General features: G+C 43.0%; 3 protein-coding genes across 4 annotated transcripts; 2 read left to right on the top strand and 1 right to left on the bottom strand.

Annotated features, from left to right (window-relative positions):
- The first annotated feature begins 61 nt into the window (after positions 1-61).
- Positions 62-4,111, top strand: LOC117230091 (arrestin domain-containing protein 2). Of its 2 annotated transcripts, XM_033487184.2 has the most exons (9): positions 62-179; positions 265-451; positions 1,504-1,659; positions 1,783-1,997; positions 2,072-2,257; positions 2,324-2,523; positions 3,188-3,411; positions 3,661-3,789; positions 3,866-4,111. In XM_033487184.2, the coding sequence occupies exons 2-9, from the start codon at positions 334-336 to the stop codon at positions 3,880-3,882; spliced, it is 1,245 nt and encodes a 414-aa protein (XP_033343075.2). In that variant the 5' UTR covers positions 62-179; positions 265-333; the 3' UTR covers positions 3,883-4,111. The 2 variants fall into 2 exon arrangements, with proteins under 2 accessions (XP_033343075.2, XP_076380769.1); XM_076524654.1 differs by lacking the exon at positions 62-179 and having other exon boundaries at positions 191-451.
- Positions 4,112-4,330: 219 nt separating this feature from the next.
- On the bottom strand, positions 4,331-8,434 carry lolal (longitudinals lacking protein-like). The gene is made up of 4 exons (XM_033487186.2): positions 8,278-8,434; positions 7,488-7,720; positions 7,207-7,419; positions 4,331-7,135 (listed from the first exon to the last, which is right to left on the bottom strand). Exons 2-3 carry the CDS (start codon positions 7,674-7,676, stop codon positions 7,225-7,227), a joined length of 384 nt encoding a protein of 127 aa, XP_033343077.1. The 5' UTR covers positions 7,677-7,720; positions 8,278-8,434; the 3' UTR covers positions 4,331-7,135; positions 7,207-7,224.
- A 2,175-nt stretch (positions 8,435-10,609) lies between these two features.
- On the top strand, positions 10,610-13,996 carry LOC117230092 (slow border cells). The gene has a single exon (XM_033487185.2). It carries the CDS (start codon positions 11,169-11,171, stop codon positions 12,231-12,233), a length of 1,065 nt encoding a protein of 354 aa, XP_033343076.1. The 5' UTR covers positions 10,610-11,168; the 3' UTR covers positions 12,234-13,996.
- Positions 13,997-15,133: the final 1,137 nt, after the last annotated feature.

The raw sequence follows: 15,133 nt of genomic DNA, 5'->3' as shown, positions 1-15,133 counted from the left end.
TAACAAAGAATGCTATGCTAGATATCTATGACGAATAATTATCTCAGTGGAATGTTCTTTTCTGTTATTGATTCGATGAGTCATGATGATTACGAATCTACCGGACGTACCGCGGTGGACAAACATGACAGCGTGTCCGGTCAACGTATCTAGATATGATAACTCTCGTGAAATTTTCAGTAAGTCGCAGTCATTGCAAGCAGACAGTTTACATTCCTAAGTACTTCTATTTTCCTTGCTCTCACTTCCTGGAAATTCGATCAGCCTGCTGGCGGACTCGCTCGATAAAGAAGATCCGTGACGGACATCAGTCTTGTGCGTGATTTCAACAAGATGCCATCGTTAAGGACGTTCACTATCGAGTTAGATCGACCAGGCGCCGTGTATCAAGTCGGTGAATCGGTAACTGGCAACATTATCGTGAACACCAGCGAGGAGAAATCCGTTAGAGGCAAGTTTTAAAAATTGAACGCGGAATGTGAGTGCAGCGATCAAAATAGCGGCGCTAGTCTACGTCCGACATTGTGCCGCGGAAAACATTTAATTGTCGAACGTAGACTCGGATTATTGAAAAGCTTAAATTTCACCGATGACAACTGCACGTTGATAGAAAGCGTCATACACGTTTCAATCCCTTCATGCACATACCCGTGCATGAACGGTTTCAAATCGTATAAACTTCGAAACTACGTTTCATTTCTTGCGCGCGGCAATTTTGTCTTCTCTGTCATGTGAAAACAAGTGCGAAAATGAAAATTGTTGCGCGTTGAAAGGTCGAATCAGCAGACAGAAATTTATCCTTTGATCAACGGATGCGTATTCTTACTTTGAAGCGAAATAATAATTTGTTTTCGACATTTAAGGAAAGAACAGATGCAGGAATAGTCCGTTGAAAATAAATTGATCTCTTGTCATTTAAATTTTCAACGACCCTGTCACCCAAGCTTTTTTATCAACGCAGTCATTGCACAGGGACGTTTATAAAAACATTTATAAAAACGTTTCGAGTACAATTAAATCGAAAACATGATGCTGTACTTGGAAAAACGGTATCGTCATTATCACTCCGATTTTACTCAATGATTATATAAAGTATTTATACACATTGTTCCTCGCGTGTAGGTGGAGTTGCTATTATTATCCTGCAAGCGTTATCAAGATGTTCATGTTATACTATCGGCTCAACACACATCTTTGGAACTTCCTTTCAATTTAAGCTGAACCCTTGAACTACCAATCGAAATAATTGATCACAGATTTTTTCGTTCATAATTATCAGAGTAACTACTATTGAACTTATCGAATACGCTCCTCCATTCAATTATTAAGAAAAATTGCGCATCCCTCACTATGCAGTAATCGATCTTTTCTGACACTGATTTTAAATTAAACGGCATAAATAATACGCGTACCACAAAGTACGAAATATGCATTGTCGTTACCATATACAGCAACAAAAGAGTCAACGATCGATACTCATTGAACCTAATTAATGATTTGCAGGGCTCTATTTCATTGCCAAGGGGGCAGCTAGCGTATACTGGACAGAATCGTCGAGTTCAACTGATAGCGATGGCAAAAGTACAAGTACCAGTGACAGCTATTCCGCTTCGGAGCACTATTTTACGATAAAGGGCAATGTACTTGGTTCTTCCGAATGTGAGTGTGTAAAACACTAATGTTTTACAGATTTTTCCTCATTTCCTACGTCTTATAGAATAAAAGGCGCATACATAAAACAAAATTTGCATGTATGGAACGAAATCCTTTGACATCTTGCAGCGGACTCGAGGGTAGAAATCAAAGAGGGCTACCATCAGTATCCGTTTATGTTTCAACTACCCTGTAACATTCCCAGCAGCTTCGAAAACTTCTATGGGAACATCAGATACACGGTGAAAGCGGTAATCGACAGGCCCTGGAAATTTGATCACGAATGTAAAGTCGCATTCACCGTGATCTCCGTATTAGATCTGAACGCAAATCGCGACAAATGCGTAAGAATTCCGTTTGTTCTCGAAATATACCACCGATTCGAAACGTCAATTGAATTATCGTCTTCTTCGGGCAGTTAGGAATCTACGACGAAGCTCAGAAAAACTTGTACTGTTGCTGCTGCAGATTAGGTTCAATGAACGTAACAATACGAATACCTTCTTCCGGGTATGTTCCTGGACAACTAATCAACACGTCCATGAACTTTGGAACTGCTTCGTCCCAAGTCCCAGTATCAAAGATCAGTACTAAGTTGGAACGAGTAAGTGAAGTGATTATGATTTAGAGAGCTGTACGCGGTTACTCTTTCCCCATTTTTTTATTCAAGGTAACCAGATTTCATGCGACTACCAAGTCTAGGACCGAAAACTTCGAGATTTCGTCCAGTTCCTATTCAGGACCTTTCTCGACGCATACTGTAGCCAATTTGGAAATCAGAGTTCCGCCGACCCCGCCGTCCAACTTGTCATTTTGCAGAATTATAGACATGGACTACTACCTAAAGGTCATCGTCCATTTTCCAGGAGCGTAAGTAAGATACCCTATTAGATCGGGACACTGATGATTCGAAACGCGATTAGCTCGTCGGTCAAACAATGTAATCGTAATGCTAGCTAGTCGAATAATCATTTCATTGTCAGAGTTAATCACCTCAGTTATCATGTATGAATACATCTGTCGTGACAATAAAACTCGTTAAGTCGTGCTTCATATAGTAGGGTTGCAACTCTGTGCCTAACTCAACCATAGTGATCGAGATCTTCCCGATGTTTCTTCCAGTAGATGTGCCCGCGACAGATCATAGCACTGTATCTGAGACAAAGAAAATTTCGTTAATTTAGTCATGGTACAGAGTGAATTAGGATAATGTGCCGAATGTGTACGATAGAAATTGTTCGTATGACACTTCGTTTTCAAGAGAAACAAAAGATTCTGAAGACTGTTGGAGATAACGACTGCCGAGTCTGTTCCCGACACACTATATTTACTTCACTTATACAGCGTATGAATGCTCGTCGCGTTTGAAATGTTCATTTTCCCGAAATCGAAGCCTTAACTGTAAACAGTTTTATTTTACACTTTTAACTTATTCTTTCGTGTCAAATCATTCTTTACACGATTGTATCATGAACACTGGAATATCCTGTGTCCACATGGTTCTCACTGAAACATTTCTTTGTGAAAAAATCAGGCACGTTAATGTTCAGAGGAGATATCCTCTTCTGATCGGATCGATACCATTATATGTTGCACCGAGTGCACCTCATGAATCGCCAAGTATCGCAAAAGAATCTGTTGCACCGATGCCAATGCCACTGCCAGATGCACCACAGCCTGGTGTTTCTAATACGCAAGCACCACACGTTGGATTCATCGTCCCGGATCAAACTGGTACTTCTACGAATTGGGACATACGTAAGAAACTATTAACATATTTAAATAATTTCATTCCCGTACTGCTGAAACTATATTCTAGAAAAACGAGTATCCATTATTCATAAATCAGTGGTACTAACAATTTTAATCGCACCGCAACAAGTGTATCTTGATAACGTGATGTATTAATTCTTTTTAAGATTACTATATGTGAAAAGATTTATTAGCTACCCTATAGATCCTATTAATAAGCTTCAGGTAAATGTTCGTTTTTTTCTTTGTATACAGCACCTCCATCATATGAAGAATGCGTCTCAGGAGCTCAGCACATCAAAGACCAGGATGAATCTGATTATGTGCATGGTGCGAATTCTCCTTTTTCGCCCAGGTATCCTGTGTTCAACTATCCAACACCGAGTAAGAACTTTATTTACTTCACAGGGCCTAGATACCATAAAGTAGAACCTCTTTTTGATCGGATGTACTTTCGTAGGTGCACCAAGTAAATGAACGAAGAACTAGAAAAAATGGTTTTTATTGAGACTGCAGGAAGGAAGAAGCTTACCAAGCAATTCTCATAACATTCAACTCACTCTTCGGCGTGATGCATTTGACCGGTAACGCTGACTTGAAACGAATCTACTTTGTTATACTGTGTCGGATTTACTATTTTCTGGTACAAGATACTTTACGATTTTATATGTACATTATCTTAAAAATATATATACAATTATTTGCACTGTTGGTTTCTTTTGAACACGAAAACGCATTCTGTGTTCCACTTGACTATGACGAGGGTGCGTTTGGAATCATATCGCAACCGCAAAGTTATGGTTGCTAATGAAAAGCCAAATGTTAGAAAATGTAATGAATGAACATTTCAATGCAAACATTCTGACATTGATTCCCGGCCGAAGTCGAAAGGCATAAGGGAAAAGCAACGGTTTTACGAAAATGGTATATTTACACAATTTATTTCATATCTCAACATCATCATATTGTAATCATAATCATCATCGAGTCGTATAATTAGAAAAAAGTGACGATGTATAATCGTTTGCAAAAAAGAATGATAGGACAGGAGAGTAAGAAGCGAAAAAGAAGAAGGGAAGAAACATTGGTACAATTTGAAGGAAGTAGTAGTACAAAAAGAACGGAGAGAGATTTGTCGCAAACAAGTTTATCGGCGATACCAACGAATCGCAAATCGGTCGTTCTTAAAACGAATTTGGGGGGGGGGGGAGAGAGTGGTAACAACGAACAAAAATTAAAAAGATTACTAATGAGATTACGTGGAGAAGACCCTCGACGGAAGCGTCGGCTAAAACGGAACCGAGAGAGAAGTGTGAGGAAGAAGGCTTATCAACAAGTCGCGAACATATCTCGAATCGATCACTCGCATAACATTTCTCTCTACTCTAATAAATGTATATACCTCAACTTCGCAGTTCAGCAAATACACACGGTACGAATCGCATTTCAACCACCAAATGCCCGATAAACGTGTCATTGTAGGAACTGAACCCAACCGTCTTAACGTTAAAGGCTGTCTTAAATACTGAGAACAGACACGGATCGCCATTTTTTCTATCGTTTTTCTCGGTGACTTTGCTATCGGATGACAGTGAAGATGTTCCGTTTTTCGTTTGTTTCTTTCGTTTTGTATTTTTTTTTTTGTTAGATTATACTTTCCACTTTTGGTTACTTTCATTCGGAGAAAAGTAAACGTATGTGAGAGGAGAATTGACACGCGACGGAGAACTATTAACGAAGATTGATAAAGTCAATTCCAATGACCGTGACGTTTAGTTGCTGCTGGTCCCATTTCGTACTATTCGTCAATCGTGGTCGCAACAACGGTTGTGATCACACTCTGCTTTGACGGCAAAGATCTCGTGTTTTTGCTGCTTTCTCTTCAGTTTTATTTTACTCGGTTTTGGTAATTACGAATATCATGGTAGTCACAAGAACATCCGACGCAGAATTAAATAAAGACTAAAAACTACGAGAAATTCCTGTACACCGTTCTTCGGTTTCGAGCGGTAATCCTAAGTTAGTGGCATTCAGTGTTTTTATAGAAGTACCTCAGAGGCTCGTCAGATCATTAGTTCGGAGACCGTATAATATATATATATATACATATATATATATATATGCGTGATGGAACGAAAGTAATCGGTAGCGTCGGACGTAGCAACGTGTACGTCGTATCTTTCTATGTCGCAAGCTGCAAAAGTAATTTGGACTCGACGAAAAATCGGCGGTAAGGGAAACAAGAAATAAGTCGAATAAGGAGAGCCAAGAACCCGTTCCGGAAAAGTATTCGATGTTCGAGAAATGAGAAAAAAAATAAAAAGAGTATATAAAGCGAAAGATAAATACGAATATTTTTAAAAAATCATTAATACTTTAAAAAAAAAAAACGAGAAACGGTAAAAGCGCTTGGACATTTGAATATTGCGTAGATCGCGCGCGGTCTAATGCATGCATTTTTTTTGACTCGATAATGTTTCCTGACATTTCCTCGTCTATTTTTCTTTTTTTTTAATTTCTATCTGATTATCCTGATTCATCGGGAGGGGAAAGGAACTGTGCGCTCCAACTTTACAAAAATTTGCTTCGCTTATATTACAATAACCTTCCCTCGATTTAAGACATTCAACCCTTAATATATTATTATCATAAATAAATTTGGTCTATCGGTAATATTGTGAATACGCCGGTACAAATACTGGCAGTATTTGGTTAAGTAAAAAATCATGATCACTAGAAGAGGTAACTGGTACCGAATAGGATCTCGAACGCGTGAAATGAACATTTCTTTATCTTTTATCTTTTTCTATTTCTTTTTGTTCTCCTCGCTTTGCAATGTGTTCCGATCGCGATTTATCCAGCAGTAAAAAACAACAAGATTTATCAATTTTTATGGACAACAAAAGAGAGCAATGTACGACACGCATGTTACAACTTCCAGTAAACTTGATTTAACATTCTTCATTGGGATTGCCGGGAGTGACGCAGATCTATTCGCGATATCATCCGAATTTCGTGCATGCTTGCTGGCCAAAAAAATGTGTTGGCAGAATATTGTGTGTGTGTGTGTGCGCGCGCGCGAAACAATGTAAAGTTTAATCAAACAAAATAAATGTTAACCAACTTGATTTCGTTGAAAAAGTTATAAAAAAATCCTTGAACACTCGACAATCGGAGACTCGCAGAAAATTTTTGGTATTGTTAGTATTCGTTACAAACATGCAGACATTTGAATACCTTGCAAATAGATCTGCCGTGAAGTCACTCGTAGGAAAGTATACTGAGTCAGTACATCCATTTTAAAGAACAGGTAGTTGCAAAGTTGTCTTTTAACATTTCCATTTGATCCACAAAACTGTCCCGGTCAGCATGTATTGTAAACTATTCGTGACCCACTTATTAGTTTCTTTTTGCAGCACTTTGTTTTAAAAAAATAATTAATGTTATTGCTGCCATTGCGGTATGGCGCAATGGGTTCAAGACAAACATCAACATTTCGTCTCTACCATATCTGTATACATACATTCAATACAACATTAACATTAACTGAGATTAAGGAAAGGCATAATTTACATTGTCGCCGTGTGTTGATCCAAGTCATGAACCAGAGGACACTGAGTTGTGCACACGTAACGTGTGTTTCATTTTTATAGTGTGTGGTATGTCTTTACGCGATCACTTTACATTATTACACTTTGTTTCATTTTCAGTCCGCACGCTTCCCAAAATCCTGCAATCAGAAATTCGATGTGTCAACCGTATAACATTCTCTAACGTAACGATAAAATGATAAATTCTTACCACAATTATATGTGCAGCTTAACCTTCCCTCTTAATGGCACCGGGTGCTTCTGCCAATCCTTTAACTTTCAATCGATCAGCTGTTTTAAGAAATGCAGGCAGTTGATCTTGCGAAACATTAACTTCTCCAGCATACATAAATTCCAAAATAGCTTGCAGATGGCTGTATGCAACATCTTTTAGAATAATAATGGGATGTTTGGACGGATTTTCCTACAATACCTCCACAGTTAACGTCGTTGTTCTAAGTAATTCGACTTAACATAAGAGTAATAACATACCTCTAATAATGACTTAAAATAAGGACTACAAGCGGATAACACCATCTTATGTGCTTTACAAGTCTGACCATCGCAAGCTAACGTCACATCCGTGAAACTTTTCTCATCTCGTAAGTGTTTAAACGACGATACCATATTAGATTGGAAATCATTCCATTTAAGAAAAAACTGTTGCTGTTCATCTGCCATTATTGACACTCAATATCCTGACAATCTTTCCTCGAATTTGTAAGCTGAAAATATTCTCAATAATCAACACACAACTTCCTGTAGTACAGAAAGCATAATATTACACATATATTAGAAACATAAGGATGGTACGAACTAGTTCCAAGGCGCATTAAACGCAGAAACATACAAACACGCGTACAAATCAACTGTTTCATTCACGAGCGAAACAAGGATATTGCGACAACGAAGATCGGTTTACAAGTAAAAGATAAAGTTTCCGAAACGTTCGCGGAACGGAACGTCGAGGAATCGCGCGTAATTCAGCGTACCAGATTTCGTCTAGGTTAACCGAAAAACACATTCAACAGATTAGATCGAACGTGTTTCGAAGAATTTGCCGAACCGAAAGCGGAAGCAAAGAGCAAAATATCGTGGCGTAACGACAACTGGTTTTATTCCGAGATACGGGTATGCTCCGTGATACATGTTAATCGCATTTTGTCATAACAATACGCGTACATACAACGGATCGTTCCGTCAAAGGGACTCGTAGATTCGAACGCGGGCCAAGAACACAAAAACACGCATGAAAAATAACCTAATGAGTTCGTTTACTCACCAACAGCTAACGGACCACCGAATCCTCAGAGGTAACGGTGATTCACAAAAGGAACGCGAAAAATATATACACTACCGAAAAGTTTTTACGCGAATGTTACGAATTTTTTGTTGCGGCTAATATCACGTCGAAGAAATTCGGTCAAATTCGGATCTTTCCGTCGCAGGTCGGTTCGAAAACGTTGTACCGACTGGCGGCAGATTCGATCTCCGCGCGCGAGATGGCGTTCTAGAAGGCTTTTGGAGAAACGCTCGGAATTCGCGCTTCATAAATGTCAATCCAAAATTGTATATCGACGTCAGCATGCAAAATGCATTCCCAGCTACATTATTAGAAGACTCGGCCTCCCGAAATGGTTTCCTCTACGAAAATAGAGACCTGTGTTTGCCGCCTAATCTCTTCGTTCGATTGTCCGTTTCCCGCTCATTTTCGAATTTCATTTAAATTATTGGCGATATCTCGCGACAGAATATTAAATACGTTCCGTACGGATTATCATCCGAATTAGAACTCTGAATTCTGAGCAACGATCTAGCGTCTAATGTCGATAATATCCTGCCACGCTTTGTTACCGCTAATTGCGCAATCTCACGCAAGCAAAGTGGACAGATATCAGCATATGAGCTAGGTGACAAATCGAATGTACCCGCCGCTACAGAGAAATCGGTTGTAATCAACCAGGCAACGATTACGGTAACGATAATCATTGGTAGAACGACACGCGATAGAAATCTCTCTTTGTGTAGGTAGAAACGGAAGAGATGCTAAAGTATTGGACTAATTGAAGCGCGAAGATGACAGTCACTTTAGTTCTTTATGAATCGTTGTACAGAAGTCAATTGATGCGGCTACAGTCACAGTTACCCTAGCAATAATTAGATCTCGAAGATCTTAACTTGCTCTAATCTTTTAACCGAAGGAAGTCAAATTACTATTCATTATGCAATTATGAGACACACACACACACACACACACACACACACACACAAAAGCAAATTGTTAAAATACTGAGTGGAGGGGAATAATACGCTATAATATAAAGTTATATATATATATATATATTTATTATATAATATTTATATTATTATTATATATATTATATATATTTATTATATAATATTTATATTATTATTATATATATTATATACATTTATTATATAATATTTATTTTATTATTATATATATATATTATATATATATTTTTATTATTATTCGACCATACTTGTTTAGGTGGCGATGACCGATAGATCATCCGGTTAACAGCAATTAAGATTCAAGATACAGTTTAGATACGTTCTGTAATCGATCTAGCAGATTTCGAATTGTTTGTTGTACGTTTCGTACAATCACAAAGACTTTTTCACCAAACTTGCATGGTACAATTCATAATTCTCGGATGAATCATGGTACAATTCATAAATCTCGAATGAATGCATCTTTCAGACGCAACTTTTCAGCTTTTCTTTCTTCTATGCACAAATCACTTCTGTTTCATGAACGATCCATGGTGGCAGGTCCAACAACGAACAAACAAATATTCAAACGAAGTAAATAAATCTTCCGACATACCCTAATCTTCATACATACAAAACATGGAAAATCTTCGAAGTATTCCTGGCGCGTTAATGACGGGGGATAACAGTTATTAAAACGTGAACTCGTTAAACAAAATTCAGCAACGAAACGTGGCCCTATACGGATCGCGGAGGGAAATACATACTTCGAAGCGGGTTGATCCACAGGGGTATCGGGTTATTATGCAGCTCGGGTGCCCTCTAACAATACCGTATCTCCATTGGCTGTGCATCGCGGGGGGGGAACGGAGGGTGGTGTCGGCAACGTCTGCGGAAATTCTTTCGATTTCCGTGGAAAATCTGTGGTTCGAAAGGGAGAAGATCGGTGGTGTATGAGAGTTCTTATAAATAGACCCAAGAAAGTCGAGCACCGGAAAAGTTTTCCTGTCGCGCGATGCCGCGGTCGGGACGACAGCAGCGTGTCAACCCGTTGGACCGACGAGAATGAACCGTGGGCCTTTTGGTGGAAAAGAGAGCGAGTGGGCGTCGGAGGAGGATGGGGAGGAGGAGGAGGAGGAGGGGAGAAGATAGATAGAAGAGGAAAAAAGATGGAAACAGTGAATCGAGCTGGCTGGGAGGGGTGTGGAAGGGTGGAAGAGGTTGGACGCGCGCGGATCGCACCGAGTGGAAAGAGGAGCGGCGCGGCGCGGAGTGGAGCGGAGCGCGGCGAAGAGGAGAGGCACGAGGCGAGGGAAGCGCGTAGCGCGAGCGCAAGCGCAATGAGCCATGGAGTTGGTCTGAACGCGCGCCACATTGAAAGCTTGCGACATGCCGCGAAGCGGTTCAGTCGCGCGCCAGCTTTCGTGCGGGTGGTATCGTTTTCTAGTTTTCTCGGCGTTGTTCCCTGTGGTGTACCGTGGCAAGCAAGGAAAAAAAAGCCCGCGTAGGCGTGGTGAACATTGACGCGTTGGCGCATACACGAACCACGCGGACGAGCTAACGCGAATAAGAAAACGCGTCCGATATCCGAGACGATTGGGACGATCGCGACAACGACGACGACGACGACGACGACGAGCGTGCACGCGTCGTCCTCGAAAATTGGAATAGAGTCGAGGGTCGCGTTTTGCTACTCTTGGCACCAGTGTCGCATCTCTCTCGGCTGATCGGCGCGCACGGGAGGATCCCCGGCTTGCCTGGCTGTGCAAGAGATCGCGTATCCCGTAGTGAAGTTTCTGCGGCGCTGTTCCCGTTGTTTACCGATCGCGGTGGAGACCAGCACACGAAAAAAGACGTTCGTAGATCAACGGAGCCGGTGATTTATAACAAAGCTCGCGGAAATAACCGTATCGCGTATCTGTGATGTGCGAGTGAGCGATGGAGTCACCAGTCATGTACGATTCAGCGGCCCATCAGGCCCAGGCCCACGGCGCGGCCGATCTCAAGAAGTCCCAGGTACTCAACAACAACAACAACCACCAGAGCAACAACAACAACAGCAACGCGCCGAACAACAACAACAACTCTGCCCTGCAGGTGAATCATAATCACAATCAGCAGCAGAACAGCACGGTGGTCAGCAAGGTCTCGGCGAGCAAGGCTAGCCTTCACCAGCAGTACGCGGAACACTGCGCCGCTGCCGGCGAGCTGACAGACTTGAACACGCCGGAGATATCGTTGGATCTGCAACACCTGATCGACGATAGCCACTTCAACGACGGCCTGTTGGACATGTTGGGCGCGAACAACGGAACCGTGAAGCATGTACGAACGCCCGGTTATCCGCGCACCACGCTCGCCTACATGCCGCAACCGGTGCACAGCGGGGCGAGCTACCACCAGGGCAGCAACAGCTGCAGCGACAGCAACAGCTCCAGCTCCGAATCGCCGAGCATCAAAGAGGAGCCCCTGGACCCGGCGGACTACCGCCGCCACTGCCCCCAGTACCCGCCAGGCGGGTACAGTCCGGTGACCAACGGGCCGTTCGCCAATGGCGCGCCGACGTTCACCACCCTGACACCGTCCACGGTGCCCGGCGGTCATCCGGGTGCGCCGGTCCACCAACAACCACCCAGAGGCGGCCCGATGAAGCCGGTGATGGCGCATCAGCATCACGCGAACAGCGCGGCCGCCGCTGCCAGGAAACAGACCAAGGCCATCGACAAGGCGAGCGACGAGTACAGAAGGCGACGCGAGAGGAACAATATCGCCGTGAGGAAGAGCCGCGAGAAAGCGAAGGTACGATCGCGGGAGACCGAGGAGAAGGTGAAGCTCCTGGTGAAGGACAACGACCTGCTCAAAAAGAGGATCGAACTGTTGACCGAGGAGCTGAACGTTCTCAGGTCGCTGTTCAGCAGCGTCGGCGTCGTGCCCGAACAGCTGCATCGCGAGATCTCGAGGCACCTCGACCAGTTCCAGCAGCACGCGGTGGGACCCATGTAGCCCGCAAAGTCGACCCCGAGCAGCGCAGTGGTATCGCGCTGTTACCCCTTTCTCTCGTCCACGGGTGTCGACCTTCGTCTCTCGGCTCTCGGCCCGATACGATTGTGAGAGGAGCCGCTGTCGCCGCCGCCGCCGCGCACCTCGATCGTCGATTTCCGAATCCCGGAGTCCCTCGGGTCCTCTCGCTGCGTCTCCCAGGAACCGCGCACGGAGGGCACGGCGCGCGGTTCGAGCCGCGAACGCCCGCTACTGCGTCTTTGACTAATTCCACAAGTGGGGAATAAAGAGGTGCACGTGCTTGGCTCGAGAGAGCCGCACACGCTGCCGGAGAACGGAAAAGACGCGGAGAGAATGGAGAACGGAGTCGGACGCGCAGATAAGTGCAGAGGAACAGAGACAGAGAGGACTATACGAAGCGAAAGGAGGGAGAAGGCGTGACTCGATCGAGGAAGAGGCCTCTTCGTCGTCGCTTCTCCCCGGGGAAAGAGCCGTTTTTTGGCAGCTTCTGGTCGACGACTTCGCGCGGAAGAAAAGTGCCTCCGCCCATAGCGAACTTTTTTACACCGAGTGCACCGGACACTTCCCTGCCCCCCACGTCCTCCCCCCCACCCGCCCCCCCTCCCAACTTACCGGACCCCACGATTTCCGTCTGTACAAATAGGAACAAACGAAACGGAGAGCCAAGCACCGTCGCGAACGAGATGCTTTTACCTGCGAAACGAGAAATTTCGACTCCAACGATCCTTTGTTCCCTCTAATCTTACGACCCCTATCTTGCGTTATATCTACCTTTACTGCGACTACTGTAAAGACTGGGTGGTTGGCGCACCACGTGTGTTTTCTCTCGCGTTGTCCGCCAGCTCATTCGATCGCGTAATTCGCAACACGTTGCGACTACGAACAAATCATGCGTCGATGTGTACAAGCGCATCAATCACACTTTCACAAACACAAACGGGCTCCCGTTCGCGTACGCACGGGCGCGCACACGCGCGTAATAGAGACACGGTCGCGAATAAGATCGGACGCGCGCGCGCGCGCGCACCCGCGCGCGTGCGTGACGCGAATGAGAGAGCGGTTCGCATAAATCTTCGATTCTCAGCGGCGGTATATATTTTCGATGCATCTTCCATAAACGTTCGCGAGCACACAAACAGAAACACGCGCGCGCGCGCACAACGATGACGCGGATGGACGCGCGACGGTGCTCGCGTGCAACGCCGCGCTCCGCTCGGATTTGTTCTTGAGATGCCGGCCAATTTAATTAGATTATCGTGAACAATAGGTAACGGATTTGAGATTGGGATTACTGGAAGGGATCGCGCGACGAGTACGTCGCGACGATATAAACAAGGCGGCCGACGTTTTGTGTATATAATTGCGGGTCGTTCACCTGGGCCGGCGCCGAGCTCGAACAGCTGAGCACGACGTTGCGTACAAAAAAAAACTATCGTCGCGCGACCGTTCTCGTACACCGACCCAGGTGACACGAGCAATACTCTAAAAAGCAGCGATTCGAATTTTAGACAGGCGTCGCCGACGGGACACACCGTTTCGCTGGTCCACGCGTATTTTCGTATTTTCTCGACAGGATGCGGAACACGCGGCCATCCGTACCGACACACCGATGGTAGAAACAAACACAAAAAAATGTTCACTCTTACACACACACGCCCTTGTATTATAGCTCTATATTAATTTTATTATATTCGAGAGATGTATGTACATAAAAAAAGCTAATATATTTTGTTAGAGAAAAGAAACGACATGTTCGTGTTTGATGAGTCAGAATGAATGAATGCGAGTGCGAGCGAGTCGGTGAGCTGAGCGACAGAGGAACCGAAGAAAATATATTTCTGATTAGACAAGCGCGCATGTGTCCAACAAAACAATCGTTATAGTTATAAATTTCAATGCGGAAGCATGCTAGAGATTACGGCGAGAGAGAAAGAGAGAATGCGAGATGAGAGGATGATAGAGAGATAAATAGATAGATAGAACGAGCGAGCGAGCGAGCGAGAGAGAGAGAGAGAGAGAGAGAGAGAGAGAAATTCTATATTTTGCCGACGTTACCTGGGATTCGGTCCAACCGAGCCCCTCACACCTTAAGTTACCGTCAAATCGCGTGAAGCGGGCTTCATTTCATTAAGTCTTATTTTTTCGTCCTTCCTCGTTCGTAGATTCGATCGTGTGCGAGAGAACGATATTTGTTACTACCTTATATACGTACTTGTGCGACAAGTTTAATATTCTCTTCATTAATTCTTTGTTTCTTTTTTCTAAGATGTTTGTCGGGTCTCTCGGTGATGCACGACTCAAAAACGACGCGTGCGCGTGCACGCGTTTCTTGGCGTATGACTGATGTATGTTAGGTACGAGATTACCTGTCACGGTTGTCTTATTGTCTATGCACAAATATATTTTGATATAAAAAAAAAAATCGCACGACTACTTTGTTCAATCCGTTTCTCTTCCCACCTCGATCCAAATTCCTCGGGTGTTCGAATCGAAAATATGTTACAGAAAAAAAATCGCCCGGATTTTTATTTCCCCCTACGTTTTTATTTCCCGTTTCGACGATAACGAATATGTCCATTCCTTAATTTTCATACACGTTTGCATTATTTACGTAATTTTAATAGCTTCGAAAAAATAAAAGTGACCCAAAAGTGTACTAAATCTTGAATTATATTATTACATATATATTATATATATATTATTATTATATATATAATTAATATAAATTAATAATTATATATATATATATATATATATATATATATAATTAAATAGTAATATAGTAATATAGTAAAAAATATATTTATATAAAATAAATAAAATATATATATTTTTTTTTACTATGTAGCATCGCTTTTCCAATCGTTGCTTGTTCATAAAGG

Source organism: Megalopta genalis, chromosome 9 (genome assembly GCF_051020955.1).
Source record: "Megalopta genalis isolate 19385.01 chromosome 9, iyMegGena1_principal, whole genome shotgun sequence".
Lineage (NCBI taxonomy): Eukaryota > Metazoa > Arthropoda > Insecta > Hymenoptera > Halictidae > Megalopta > Megalopta genalis.
This window is presented reverse-complemented; position numbering and strand designations above follow the sequence as displayed.